The sequence below is a fragment of the Panulirus ornatus genome, chromosome 12 (genome assembly GCF_036320965.1).
Source record: "Panulirus ornatus isolate Po-2019 chromosome 12, ASM3632096v1, whole genome shotgun sequence".
NCBI classification, from domain to species: Eukaryota; Metazoa; Arthropoda; class Malacostraca; order Decapoda; family Palinuridae; genus Panulirus; species Panulirus ornatus.
In genome coordinates this window covers 50,767,925-50,782,104 of record NC_092235.1, presented here as the reverse complement: position 1 = coordinate 50,782,104, position 14,180 = coordinate 50,767,925, and the positions used below count along the sequence as shown (strand labels likewise).

Sequence of the window (14,180 nt, the reverse complement as noted above, 5' to 3'; positions counted from 1 at the left end):
ATATTTTTTTCATAACATTCGCCATTTCCCACGTTAGCGAGGTAGCGTTAAGAACAGAGGACTGGGCCTTAGAGGGAATATCCTCACCTGGCCCCCTTCTCTGTTCCTTCTTTTGGAAAATAAAAAATGGGAGGGGAGGATTTCCAGCCTCAATTCTCTCCCCTTTTCGTCGCCCTCTTTGACATGCAGGGAATATGTAGGAAGTATTCTTTCTCCCCTATCCCCTGGGATAATATGAGTGTAGAATGGCAAAAGATAAGAGCAAATGACATGAGGGGAGTGGGTGAGGAATGGGATATATTTAGGAAAGCAGTGATGGCTTGCATAAAAGATGCATGTGGAGGAGATAGGTGTGAGGTGGAAGTTGTGTGAAGAGTACAGTGAAGGTGAGTATTAAGTGCTTAGCATTTTTGATGTAGTAGTTGCATTATGAGCATGAAGGTGTTTGTGGTATGTTGAAACAATATTTCTAGTGTTGTAGGTGATTGGTGACGACCAGGGCAGGGATGGGAAAGTGTGACTTCTTTTTGTCCAGGGAATGTGTCTTTGAGTATATGGATATGGAAATATTTAGCAAGCTGTTCATATCCTGTATATGGCCAAAACCAGAGTGTGCTTCTCAAGTCTGGTCACTGCTTCTCAAGAATCACAAAGAGCTGATAAAGAAGATTCTGAAAAGAATAACAAGGTTGGTACCAGAATTAAGAGAGCTGAGTTAAGTAAAGGCTAGGGCTTTGAAATTGGCCATCTTGGAAGAGAGAAGGGTGAGGGCTGACTTGATTATTGATTAATTCCTTTATTTATTAATACAGATGAATAAATACACTACAAAATGTGCTGTTAGAAAAGACGGAGAACTCTTTGAGGATCGGAATCAAAGATGAATCCACATTAGTTCGGTCATTATCAAAGACAAGGCCTTACAGCTGTATCAGCACCCAGAGCAGAGCATTGGTTCCTTCTTTACCACAGAATCATTTTAAGCTGGTAAGGTTCTGTTGACCAATTTAGGAAATGGCAGAATCTGCAGAATGGCTCATGGAAGGCTGTCTGGGAGTGTGTGCATGATCCGTAGGAGTTAGCCAACTCCAGAGATTAATTGAATACCATTGTCTTGCTTGCATAGCACATTTCACATGAGGAATTTGAAGACATTCAAGAGGACAGCAACACTGAATTTGTTGAAATCTTTCTTAAAAGATTTTCATATAGTGAACTACATAGAAATTAGAGCAAAGAGAGTTAGAACATCCTGCTTGAGAGATGACTCAGTAAGCTTGCCAAATTATTAATTGAGATTTAATTTGAAATTGAGAGCAAATAGAACAACATCCTACTTGAGAGATGACAGTGAGTAAACTTGCCAAATTATTGATTTGGGCTTGGAAATTGATGCATTCTTTCACTGATGAAGACTATCTCTTTAAAATGAGCTTGTATTTCATTTGGGCATGGTATTTTTTGGTTTCATATAAGGAACTTTAAAAGGTGAAGCAATGATTGTGAAAATGGCTCATCTCCATTCTTTTAAAGGCCTTTATCCACCTTCAGCCATGTAGGTTCATCCAGACGTGACAGTCCAGTCATATCTGAGAATCCTGAATGTTGTTGCCCATCATGCTACACCTGAGAAACCTAACTGTGATGGCCTCCCTCTTCTGTATGCAACAGTATTCATGTAGGGATGTTGACAGTCCTGCCTCCTTAAGCAGTCCAAGTCACACTCTTCCATGAATTAGTGTAGTCACTAGCCCTGCTTCCCATCACCACCACCAATTTTATTCACCCACATTTCTGGGATGAGTTAGAAATCTTTCATTCTTTCTTTCTATCTTTCTTTTTTCTTTTTTTTCTCTCCATCCTTATCTCTTTAACACTTTCAGGCACAGAGGGTGAAGCCTTAGTGATAGGCCTTTGGGTACTGGCCTTTCCCAGACCTCATGGGCCAGACATCAGTTCTTTACACTCTTCCCTGATATTTCCATTATTAATGTTAGTATAGTGGTACTTTTGGGTCCAGGAGTTAAGTCGGATGTTTCTGAAGAGAACTCTGTAAAAAATCATCGTAAAGGAAAAAGATGAAAGTACAACAGTATAACCTCTGAAATTTGGATTTCTTAAGTTTGAAAATGTCTAAAATTTTAGGCCTTAGTATCTAATTTAAAAGCTCAGAAAAGTGTCAAGGATTTAGAAATTTGCATTGTCTACCAATAAAATCTCATTTCTTACGAGTTTACCATTAAAGTTTCCCTTATTTATATATTGCACTAACTGTTTCCTTTTCCATTGAAGCTTTTAGAGATTTGTGTTACCGTATATTGTACTTTTATATGCAGTACACATCATTTCTGCTTGATCATTCCAGTATTCAGAAAATACTGAAATTAAGAAAGGCGTAGGTTTCAAACAATCTGAATTTTAGAGTTTGTTCTGTGTATATTTCATTGAGTGTAGTATAATGGACAGCAAATGCATTGGTCGAGCAATACACATAGGCATGCAGTTACAAGTGATACTTATGCCAACACTTTGTTAATAATGGTTCTTGAATACATTTCTGTTTTATCCCCTATACATTCAGCATTGGGTTTTGTCTATCTTATAATTGTCAAAGGTTCTTAGATTGTGCATTTTAATCCATTTTGATAGGTAATGGAACAATTCAGTATATGGACTGAAGTTCTTTTAGTATACAGGTAGATAATCCTGTATCTAGTGACCCAAAAACACAGAATGTTCCAGAAACTGGTCCCCCCTGGGGTTTGAGATTAAAGAGCAAGAAATACTCCAAAAGTGCTGGCTAACTTATTAAACTGTAAGAAAAACATTTTGTATAATCCCAAAAGGCAAAAACACGAAGTCAGTCTTAAAAGATGGTCTGACTCAACACTGAACTGATGTTGAAAAAATATTGTGTTTGCAGATTGAAGTATTGTTGGCTGTATAAAGTTGATGCAGCATTGTCTCCTCACTTGGTATGATATTGTGCCAACAGTTGTTGACATTGTTTGTTCAACATTAATGGGATGTATCAAAATTGTATAATTGTTGTTCAGTGCAAAAGAAAAATGGTGATTCAACATTATATGTTCACTTATGATGTATCAGTTTTTGATGTCGGATCAATGTTATATGCACAGTCAAATTAGTTTGCAAATTTAACATTCAGTAAATTATATGTGACAGCTCAAGTGAAGATTTATCCAGCAGCCTTGCATTATCAGCAGAAACAACATTGATAATTTTTGAGTGAATGACAGCATTGATATATCTATTCAATTCTTTCTTTAGAATTTCTGTATATGGCGGGCTAAATGACCCCAAAGAATAGAGAATACCCAAGTTCAGCATGGCTCAGGTTACAGGTACTTGTATTCCATATTTGGGATTATCTCTACCTGTACAGTAATAAATACTAAAATGATTATGGAATATACAGGAAATACTTCAGTAAGAAATCAACTTTTTAAGCCATTGGGGTTTCAGTTGTATGATTGGAATAGGGCTAACAGAGTGTTAGTGGAGTATAACGAATAGGGTGTGAGTTACAGCGTATGAAATATATGCAGTAATGCTCTTATGAAGCAGGCAGCTTTTGAATATAAAATTTGGCCATTTTTGTCAAAATTGAAGGCAGTAGGCCCTTACACAACTATCAATTTTAAAAAGTTGCTGTTAATGCTGATATATTATGACAGTGTTATCCGTTAATAAATGGTTCTATACTCAAAATTCAGTTTTCATCAACTGATTGTTTCGAAATCTTTGGACAATATTAGTACCACCCACATATATCCATCTATGCCTCATCAGCACCCTCACTCAAAAGACAGGTCTCCAAGTCTTTTCATACAAGGAACCAGAATTGACTGTTTTGACAATTTTGGACTGTGATGCTATCACTGCCCTTGCTTCAATACCACTCTCATGCATCACATTTTTTCATTCCATCACCATCTTCACCTCATGATCACCTTCACCCTATCACTAACCCTCACTCATTTATCACCCTTGCTTCATTACCAACCTTGCCCCATCACCACTCTCAGTCCATCACCATCCCTACTTCATCCTACTCTCACTCCATTGTCAACTTTGCTCCACCACCACTCCCTACTCCATCATAAACTTGTGGCTATATCATTTTCCTGTAGGAAGAGCTCTTTGTATAAAATTATAGTTATACCACTGTATGCAGTGGGAATTTGTCATGTTGCTTCTGCCTTTCCTGCTCCTCCCTTTTCAATTTATATATCTATATCTCTGACACCTGTTCCATTTGGAAACTCCCATCAAGGATATGGTCATGGCAAAAGAGTTTCCTCATCCCTTCTCTTTCCTGCTCCCCTCACAGACACCATTCCATGCATTGTTCTACAATTTCTTTCCTTCCAGTACTCTTCCACTCTCTTTCACCATGTCACTAGTGGTTTTCCTCTCACACAAACTCCTTTAATTGTACCATCGTACGTACTCCTTGTAAATTCCCCTTCTTGCATTCTTACTTCATACCCAGATCAAGTCAATACTATGTTTCACCCTCTCTACCACTCTACAATTCATTCCTTTTGCATTCATTGCTGCATGAAATTTCTCATACATTCCTTCATTTCTTTCTTCATTCCATCCTGTTATTTCATATGCTCCTCTCTTATGGCTTATTTCCACAGCCTGGATTCTTGACCTCTGTGACTCATGCCATGTCCATGTTTTGGCTACATAGGTCAGGGTTAGGAAGACCAGAATTGCCCTTAATCCTTTCTATACTTCCATACTTACACCTCTCTCCATCATTATTATATTAAGGAACCCAATGACTCTTCTACCCCGGAATGCTCTCTCACTCTTCTACCCCGGAATGCTCTCTCCCCATCTCTCCCTCCATATCACCAAACTTACCTAAGATAGCTCACAAGTACTTTAATTCTGCCACCCCTTCCAGTCTTTTTCCTCTCTATCGATTACATAATTTGATTCTCTTCCTTCATGGACTCTGTATTGCTTTGCAAAATTATGCTTTCATCCTGATTTTTTTCCAATTGTATATTACTTTTACTCACATTTGCCATCTTTTGCTTATGCTTACACACATCATAAAAGACACAACCTTCTGCATCTCCTCTTCACTATCAGCAAATAGCAGTATCACCCACAGACAGGCATTTCACTAGCTACCATACCTCACTCATCATGCTCCATCTGTGCGCATTGTTTTCCTAGTTTTGCTTTTATTTCTCTTATCACTCCACCCATATATATGTTAATAAGCTGCTGTGACATCACACAACCCTACCTCTCCCACATGCATCCTGAAACTTTCGCTTAACTCTCCATTCACAATTACTCATGCATTTACTTGTCTTTAGAAGGCTTTTACACTATCCTGCAGTTGTCCCCCACCCCATATGTCCTTAATACATTCCAGAACATATTCCATTCACCTCTGTCATACACGTTCTCTAGATCCATAAAAGCTGTTTACAGCTTCTTTCCCATCACTAGATACTTTTCTACAGTGATCCTCACCCCAAAAGTCTGATTCACATCCCCCCCAACCTTTCATAAAGCCCCCTTGCTCCTCACTTATTCTGCATTTAGTTACTTCCATCACGCTATCAGTCAACACTTTTGCATACACTTACTCCCCTATAATTGCTACTTACATCTTTAGCAAATTTTCCTTTCAATAAAGGAACAATAATTGCTTTTATCAAGTCCTCAGGCTCAACATTCTGCTCCATGCTAAATTACATATCAAGTATATTCACAGTATCATACCCCCCCCCCCCCCACCCCCACCCCAATACTTCATATTTCAACCACTCCAGGTGCCTTCCTACCTTCAGCATAATTATTTCCTCTCACTTCTTGCTATAGGCCCCTCTGTCTTGTATCCTTTTCCTTCCATCCTCCTTACCCATGCATGTAACAACTGCTACCTGACCTTCTCCCACATGCATTAGTTCTTCAGAATACTCTTTCCATCTTCCTTTCACTTCCTCCTTTTCTTTCAACAACTCCCATTCCTTACCCCTTACATTTACATTTCCACTCTTGCATCTGTCTCTTTTCTTTTTCACCTCCTTCCAGTACAATTTCTTTATTTTGTTTTATTTTGCTTTATTATACTTGATCGCCGTTTCCCACATCAGCGAGGTAGCGCCAGGAAACAGACGAAGAATGGTCCATCCACTCATATACACATGTATATACATAACGCCCATACATGCACATTTACATACATATACATATCAACATATACACATACATACATATACATATCAACATATACACATATACATACATATACATATCAACATATACACATATACATATGCATATATACACATGCTTGTATTCATACTTGCTAGCTTTCATCCACTCCCTTCACTTTTCCTTCCCACAGGAAACAGCATTGCTACCCCCTTCTTCAGCAAGGTAGAGCCAGGAAAACAGACAAAAAATGCCACATTCATTCACACTCACTCTAGCTGTCGTGTGTAATACACTGAAACCACAACTCCCTATCCACATCCAGGCCCCACAGACCTTTCCATGGTTTACCCCAGATGTTTCACATGCCCTTGTTCAGTCCACTGACAGTACGTCAACCCTGGTATACTGCATCGTTCCAATTCACACTGTTCCTTGCATGCCTCTCACCCTCCTGTATGCTCAGGCCCCGATTGCTCAAAATCTTTTTCACTCCATCCTTCCATCTCCAGTTTGGCTTCCTGCTTCTCCTTGTTCCCTTCACCTCTGACACATATATCCTCTTCGTCAATCTTCCCTCACTCATTCTCCATGTGTCCAAACCATTTCAACATACTCTCTTCTGCTTTCTGAACCACACTCTTTTTATTTCCACACATCTCTTTTACCCATTCATTACTTAATCAAACCACCTCTCACCACATATTGTCCTCAGACATTTCATTTCCAACACATCCATCCTCATGCATACAACCCTATCCATAGCCCATGCCTTGCAACCATATGATATTTTTGGAACTACCATTCCTTCAAACGTACCCATTTTGCTTTCCGAGATAACATTCTATCCTTCCACACATTTTTCATCACTCTCAAAACCTTCGCCCCCTCCCCACCCTATGACTCACTTCTGCTGCCATGGTTCCATCCACTGCTCAGTCCACTCCCTGATATCTAAAACAGTTCACTTCTTCCAATTTTTGTCCATTCAAACTTTTTTTTTTTTTTTTTTTTTTTTTTTTTTTTTTTTTTTTTTTTTTTTGCTTTGTCGCTGTCTCCCACGTTTGTGAGGTAGCGCAAGGAAACAGACGAAAGAAATGGCCCAACCCACCCCCATACACATGTATATACATACGTCCACACACGCAAATATACATACCTACACAGCTTTCCATGGTTTACCCCAGACGCTTCACATGCCCTGATTCAATCCACTGACAGCACGTCAACCCCGGTATACCACATCGATCCAATTCACTCTATTCCTTGCCCTCCTTTCACCCTCCTGCATGTTCAGGCCCCGATCACACAAAATCTTTTTCACTCCATCTTTCCACCTCCAATTTGGTCTCCCACTTCTCCTTGTTCCCTCCACCTCTGACACATATATCCTCTTGGTCAATCTTTCCTCACTCACTCTCTCCATGTGCCCAAACCATTTCAAAACACCCTCTTCTGCTCTCTCAACCACGCTCTTTTTATTTCCACACATCTCTCTTACCCTTACGTTACTTACTCGATCAAACCACCTCACACCACACATTGTCCTCAAACATCTCATTTCCAGCACATCCATCCTCCTGCGCACAACTCTATCCATAGCCCACGCCTCGCAACCATACAACATTGTTGGAACCACTATTCCTTCAAACATACCCATTTTTGCTTTCTGGGATAATGCTCTCGACTTCCACACATTCTTCAAGGCTCCCAGGATTTTCGCCCCCTCCCCCACCCTATGATCCACTTCCGCTTCCATGGTTCCACCTGCTGCCAGATCCACTCCCAGATATCTAAAACACTTTATTTCCTCCAGTTTTTCTCCATTCAAACTTACCTCCCAATTGACTTGACCCTCAACCCTACTGTACCTAATAACCTTGCTCTTATTCACAATTACTCTTAACTTTCTTCTTTCACACACTTTACCAAACTCAGTCACCAGCTTCTGCAGTTTCTCACATGAATCAGCCACCAGCGCTGTATCATCAGCGAACAACATCTGACTCACTTCCCAAGCTCTCTCATCCCCAACAGACTTCATACTTGCCCCTCTTTCCAAACCTCTTCCATTCAACTCCCTAAAAAACCCCATCCATAAACAAATTAAACAACCATGGAGACATCACACACCCCTGCCGCAAACCTATATTCACTGAGAACCAATCACTTTCCTCTCTTCCTACACGTACACATGCCTTACATCCTTGATAAAAACTTTTCACTGCTTCTAACAACTTGCCTCCCACACCATATATCCTTAATACCTTCCACAGAGCATCTCTATCAACTCTATCATATGCCTTCTCCAGATCCATAAATGCTACATACTAATCCATTTGTTTTCCTAAGTATTTCTCACATACATACTTCAAAGCAAACACCTGATCCACACATCCTCTACCACTTCTGAAACCACACTGCTCTTCCCCAATCTGATGCTCTGTACATGCCTTCACCCTCTCAATCAATACCCTCCCATATAATTTACCAGGAATACTCGACAAACTTATACCTCTATAATTTGAGCACTCACTATTATCCCCTTTGCCTTTGTACAGTGGCACTATGCACGCATTCCGCCAATCCTCAGGCACCTCACCATGAGCCATACATACATTAAATAACCTTATCAACCAGTCAACAATACAGTCACTCCCTTTTTTAATAAATTCCACTGCAATACCATCCAAACCTGCTGCCTTGCTGGCTTTCATCTTCCACAAAGCTTTTACTACCTCTTCTCTGTTTACCAAATCATTTTCCCTAACCCTCTCACTTTGCACACCACCTCGACCAAAACACCCTATATCTGCCATTCTATCATCAAACACATTCAACAAACCTTCAAAATACTCACTCTATCTCCTTCTCACATCACCACTACTTGTTATCACCTCCCCATTTGCGCCCTTCACTGAAGTTCCCATTTGCTCCCTTGTCTTACGCACTTTATTTACCTCCTTCCAGAACATCTTTTTATTCTCCCTAAAATTTAATGATACTCTCTCACCCCAACTCTCATTTGCCCTCTTTTTCACCTCTTGCACCTTTCTCTTGACCTCCTGTCTCTTTCTTTTATACATCTCCCACTCAATTGCATTTTTTCCCTGCAAAAATCATCCAAATGCCTCTCTCTTCTCTTTCACTAATAATCTTACTTCTTCATCCCACCACTTACCTCCCAATTAACTTGTCCCTAAGCCCTACTAAACCTAATAATCTTGTTCTTATTCACATTTACTCTCAACTTTCTCCTTTCACACACTGTTCCAAACTCATCACCAACTTTTGTGGTTTCTCTCACAAATCAGCCACCAGAGCTGTATCATGGTCAAATTGACTTACTTCCTAGGCCCTTTCATCCCCAACAGACTGCATGCTCGCCCATCTCTCTCCAAAACTCTTACAATTACCTCCCTAACCACTCCATCCATAAACAATTTCCTAAATTCCTTAAATTTTGCACTAAACTTTTTTCCAAAATCTTGTTCTACTCTTTCTTTGCTTTCTTTTATCAGCTTCTTAACATGCTACTTACGCATCTTATATCCTTTCCTACTTTGCTGAACTTCCACTGGTACGCTCCTTTTGAGCAGTCAACCATAAGCCTTTTTGTTCTCTTCCACAGCATATATAATCTTATCTATCCACCATGCATTTTCCGTTTTACTGTTGTATCTTACTACCTTGTAACCAATCTACCAATTCTGCAGCCTTTACCAGGCTTTTTCAATACATTTTTAACATCTGTTTCACATATTACTGCATCACAAGGGACATTTACCTCACTTTCATCTGAACTTTGTGTCACTCTTCTTACATGCTCCACCATTGCATTGTTTTGGAGCCATCTTTATGCTTACCAACACTTTTACCTCTCCATTCTTCCTTATTACATACATTCACTTCTCCCTGATCCTCACCTCCACAAGAACCACAAAATGGTCAGAATTTCCAAAGAATCCCTTCACAACTCTAACATCTAGCACGACCTCTTTCATCCTTTCACCCCCTGCTGCATAGTCAATCAAACCCTTTTGTTCTTCTCATCCATCGTTTCTCATCCATATATATCTGTTGATTATTTAGTGCTGAAAAAAGGTGTTTCCAAGGAATAAACCCATCTTGGCACAGAGATCCACAAGATAACTTCTATTTTCATCACTCCTGGCAGGTAACATAACACAGGGAATTTACTGTAGGAGGGGTTTGAGAGCTCATGAAGAATAGTTCAAGGAATTACCAATGTTTGTTTAATCATTTGAATAAAGCATTCATGTAAGAATAGAATGTATACATAACCTGCATTTAATTCAAAGACTGCCTGTTTAGGTAATTATGGCCTTATGAATTGAGCTGTGAACTCCAGAAATAGTACAGCAGCCATGTTTTCCCAGGGAAACGAGGAGGTGGTACTGCTGGAATTAAAGGACGAACTCCAAGGGGAAACATCTGAGGATGACATCTTACAGTTGCTGGAGACCACGCCACAACTCAAACACTACCTCATCTCCAGCCAGGACTCTTTTGGTCGTTCCATCCTCACCTGTAACTCATGTAGTCAAACTCTCACTTCCGCACGAAGTATATTTTCTCACCGTTGCAACTTTGAATGCAGAGAATGTGGAATTGAAGAAACTAGTTTGGCTGCTATTGCACATCACCTTGTGAAAGGTCCACGCCACAGTTCTGATCGAACAAAGACAGCCTCATTAACTTGTAACTTTTGTTCCTTTGCTTTTAAGGAGGATATAGAATTGCAGAAACACAAGGAAGAACATGTGAATGATTGCTTAAAACGGTATGCTAATCTTTTGAAAGAGCGAGGCTTGGCTGAAACTCCTGCTTCTGAACCTCAACCCCCTCTGAAAAGAGGCCGGCCAAGGAAAATGAGTGACTGTATTGAGTGCAATTTAGTATTTAGTTCACCAGAAGATTTGAATCGGCATATGAGACTGATTCATCCAAAATCTTTACCGCATGCTTGCAGACTTTGTGAAGACCGTTTCCTTCACCAGCAGCAGCTAGAATTGCACATTGTTGAGCATTTCTTGGGATCATTTTCATGTGACTTCTGTGGAGTTAATTTTAGTTATAAATATCCTTTTCTTAAGCACCTGGAGGCTCATCATACTGGTGATTTTTTACTTAAGTGTGAATTCTGTGACTTTACTACAGGTAGTTTTAACAATTACCGATGTCATAGACGTGAACCTCATGAAACAGGGGATGATGTAAATGTAACATCATGCCTACAGTGCGGGGAACTGGTTCCACAAGATGAGATGGAGGAACATCTCAATGAACACTTACTAGCACAGGAGCCTGTACCTGTCATGATGCAGACTGTCCCTTCCCAACAACCAAGAAAATTTAAGAAGCGACGAGGATGTCCTGGAAGGAAAAAATCACACAAGTGCCCTGACTGCAACCTGACTTTTCCAAGTCCAGCAGGGCTTTCCCGTCATAATCATGATAAACACCCTCAGAAGTATACGAGACAGTGTGAAATATGTGGTCATAGATTTAAAGGTAGACGTGCACTTGATTTACATAGAGATGGTCACAAGACTGGCAGCTGTTGGTGCCCAGTTTGTAAGCTCAAATTTAGGCATCGACAGCATGTTGAACGTCACTTTATAAAAGCACATGCTGATATTGAAAACATACATTGTGAATATTGTAACACCCAAGTAACATCCTATAGCAAGTATGTGTATCACTGCAGAACTGCCCATGCAGATTTATTAGAGGATCGTACAGAGTTGACCTGCAGTCATTGTGGTAAAAATGTCTCCAGTCGTATACTTCTAAATAAACACATGGCTAAACAGCATGGACTTAATCGCCAGAATGCTCAAAAGAATGAATGCCCAGTTTGTAAGAAATTTTTTGTTCATGTGGATGTGCATATGAATCTTCATACAAGAGCTTTGCAGTTTCCTTGTGAAGAATGTGGAGAAGTATTTTTCTTGCGATCCAGCTTGTTAGCCCACCATAAGTTGCGCCATGACCAGAATGCTAGAATACATGCTTGTAACACTTGTAATAAAAGCTTCATTAGCAATTCTTTGTTACGCACTCACCATGAGCAAGTACATTTACAGAAACGACAGTATTTTTGTGAGTTTTGTGGGCGAACTTACAAGAACAAATCTGCCCTCACATATCACCTAAAGGTACATACTGGTGAACGTCCATACAAGTGCCAAGAGTGTGGTGTGGGCTTTCACCGTCCATCATCTCTTAAAACACACATGGAGGGTACACATCACCTTCCATATTCTTACCTTTACCGTAAACCACAACGTCAGGCAGGTGCTGGTTTGGGAATTTTAGATGTTACAAGCTCTCTGAAGACTAGTGAGCAGGCTAGCAAGGGCTTATCTTCTAGTGTTCCAGATGATGATGTTCCAAAATCTCTTGTAATAAAAAATAAGGTTGGGATAGATAATGTAAATGTAGTTAGGGAGATAAGTATGGTTGAGGGTGTAGAAGAAGTAGGAGGAGTTGGATGCGTATCAGGTGTTAGTGTAAAGATGAACAATTCTGAGATCATCACCGTTGTTGAGGATCTGCATGACTTACCAGACCTATATAGGGAGGCTGGAGAGGAAGATGTCTATATTATTCAAGCCATAGATGAAACATAGATATTGTATTGTTTTTATATCTCTATAATTTGAAAATTTAATAACAGACAAGGGAGTTATTGAACACTAGTGATAATTTGCTTTACTGTTATTGCATTCATTGTTAAAGTATCACTTTTTTTTAAGGTATCCAAATTTTTATTGAATTATGCCATACCCTGATATGGTGCTGATGCCAAAGAAACTTAAAGCTTTTAATAAAGTTATGGTTCATAATTTGAATTTTTATTCAAGAATATATTGTTCCATTTGTACTGTTTAATCTTTCTTAAATTTGTATAAAGCATGAGTAACAGTGTACGTTTCTCTTTGACAGTGTGTAATTTTCCTTTATATTAATATCATAAGTAAATGTCTCACATATTATAAAGATTGACAGAACTTCATTGTGATATATTTTCTTGTAAGGTATGTAAATGAAAACAAGTAGAATTAGATATTTCAGGTGGAAAAAGAAAATAAATTTTGAATTTGTATTGAATGAGAACTTCAAAGAAACATGAAGCATGCCTGCAGTGTAAAAAGATAAGGATGATAATGTCAATGATAACGTTATAATATTAGAACGATGAAAATGATAAGTGATAATAATGATAAGGGTAATAATGATAATGATATTGATAATAATAATGATAATGATAATAATAATAATAATGATGATAATAATGATAAAAATGATGATGATTATTCTTTTATACTTGATTGCTATTTTCTGCATTAGCGAGGTAATGCAATAATGATATAGTAGTAATGAAAATGAAATTAGTAGTATATTATTATTGTTATACTTGATCGCTGTTTCCTGTATTAGCACCAGGAAACAGATGAAGCAAGACCCATCCACTCATATGCACACTTATATACACATGCACATGCATGTACATTTACATACATACACACACACACACACACACACACATATATATATATATATATATATATATATATATATATATATATATATATTTTTTTTTTTTCTTTTTTTTTTTTGCTTTGTCGCTGTCTCCCGCGTTTGCGAGGTAGCGCAAGGAAACAGACGAAAGAAATGGCCCAACCCACCCCCATACACATGTATATACATACACGTCCACACACGCAAATATACATACCTACACAGCTTTCCATGGTTTACCCCAGACGCTTCACATGCCCTGATTCAATCCACTGACAGCACGTCAACATCGATCCAATTCACTCTATTCCTTTCCCTCCTTTCACCCTCCTGCATGTTCAGGCCCCGATCACACAAAATCTGTTTCACTCCATCTTTCCACCTCCAATTTGGTCTCCCACTTCTCCTCGTTCCCTCCA

At 39.1% G+C, this 14,180-nt stretch overlaps 1 protein-coding gene across 7 annotated transcripts in view; it reads left to right on the top strand.

Moving 5' to 3' along the window:
- Positions 1 to 14,180, top strand: part of LOC139752051 (uncharacterized) — a 233,328-nt gene that overhangs the window by 164,592 nt on the left and 54,556 nt on the right. For 2 of the 7 annotated variants that reach the window (XM_071667873.1, XM_071667871.1), the window contains one exon: positions 10,614 to 13,750. The exons of 4 other annotated variants lie outside the window; for them this stretch is intronic. In XM_071667873.1, coding sequence (XP_071523974.1) covers positions 10,614 to 12,869 — 2,256 coding nt within the window. In that variant the 3' untranslated portion in view covers positions 12,870 to 13,750. Of the gene's footprint in view, positions 1 to 10,613; positions 13,751 to 14,180 lie in introns of those variants that run through there. One more of the 7 variants, XM_071667874.1, reaches the window with a different exon arrangement.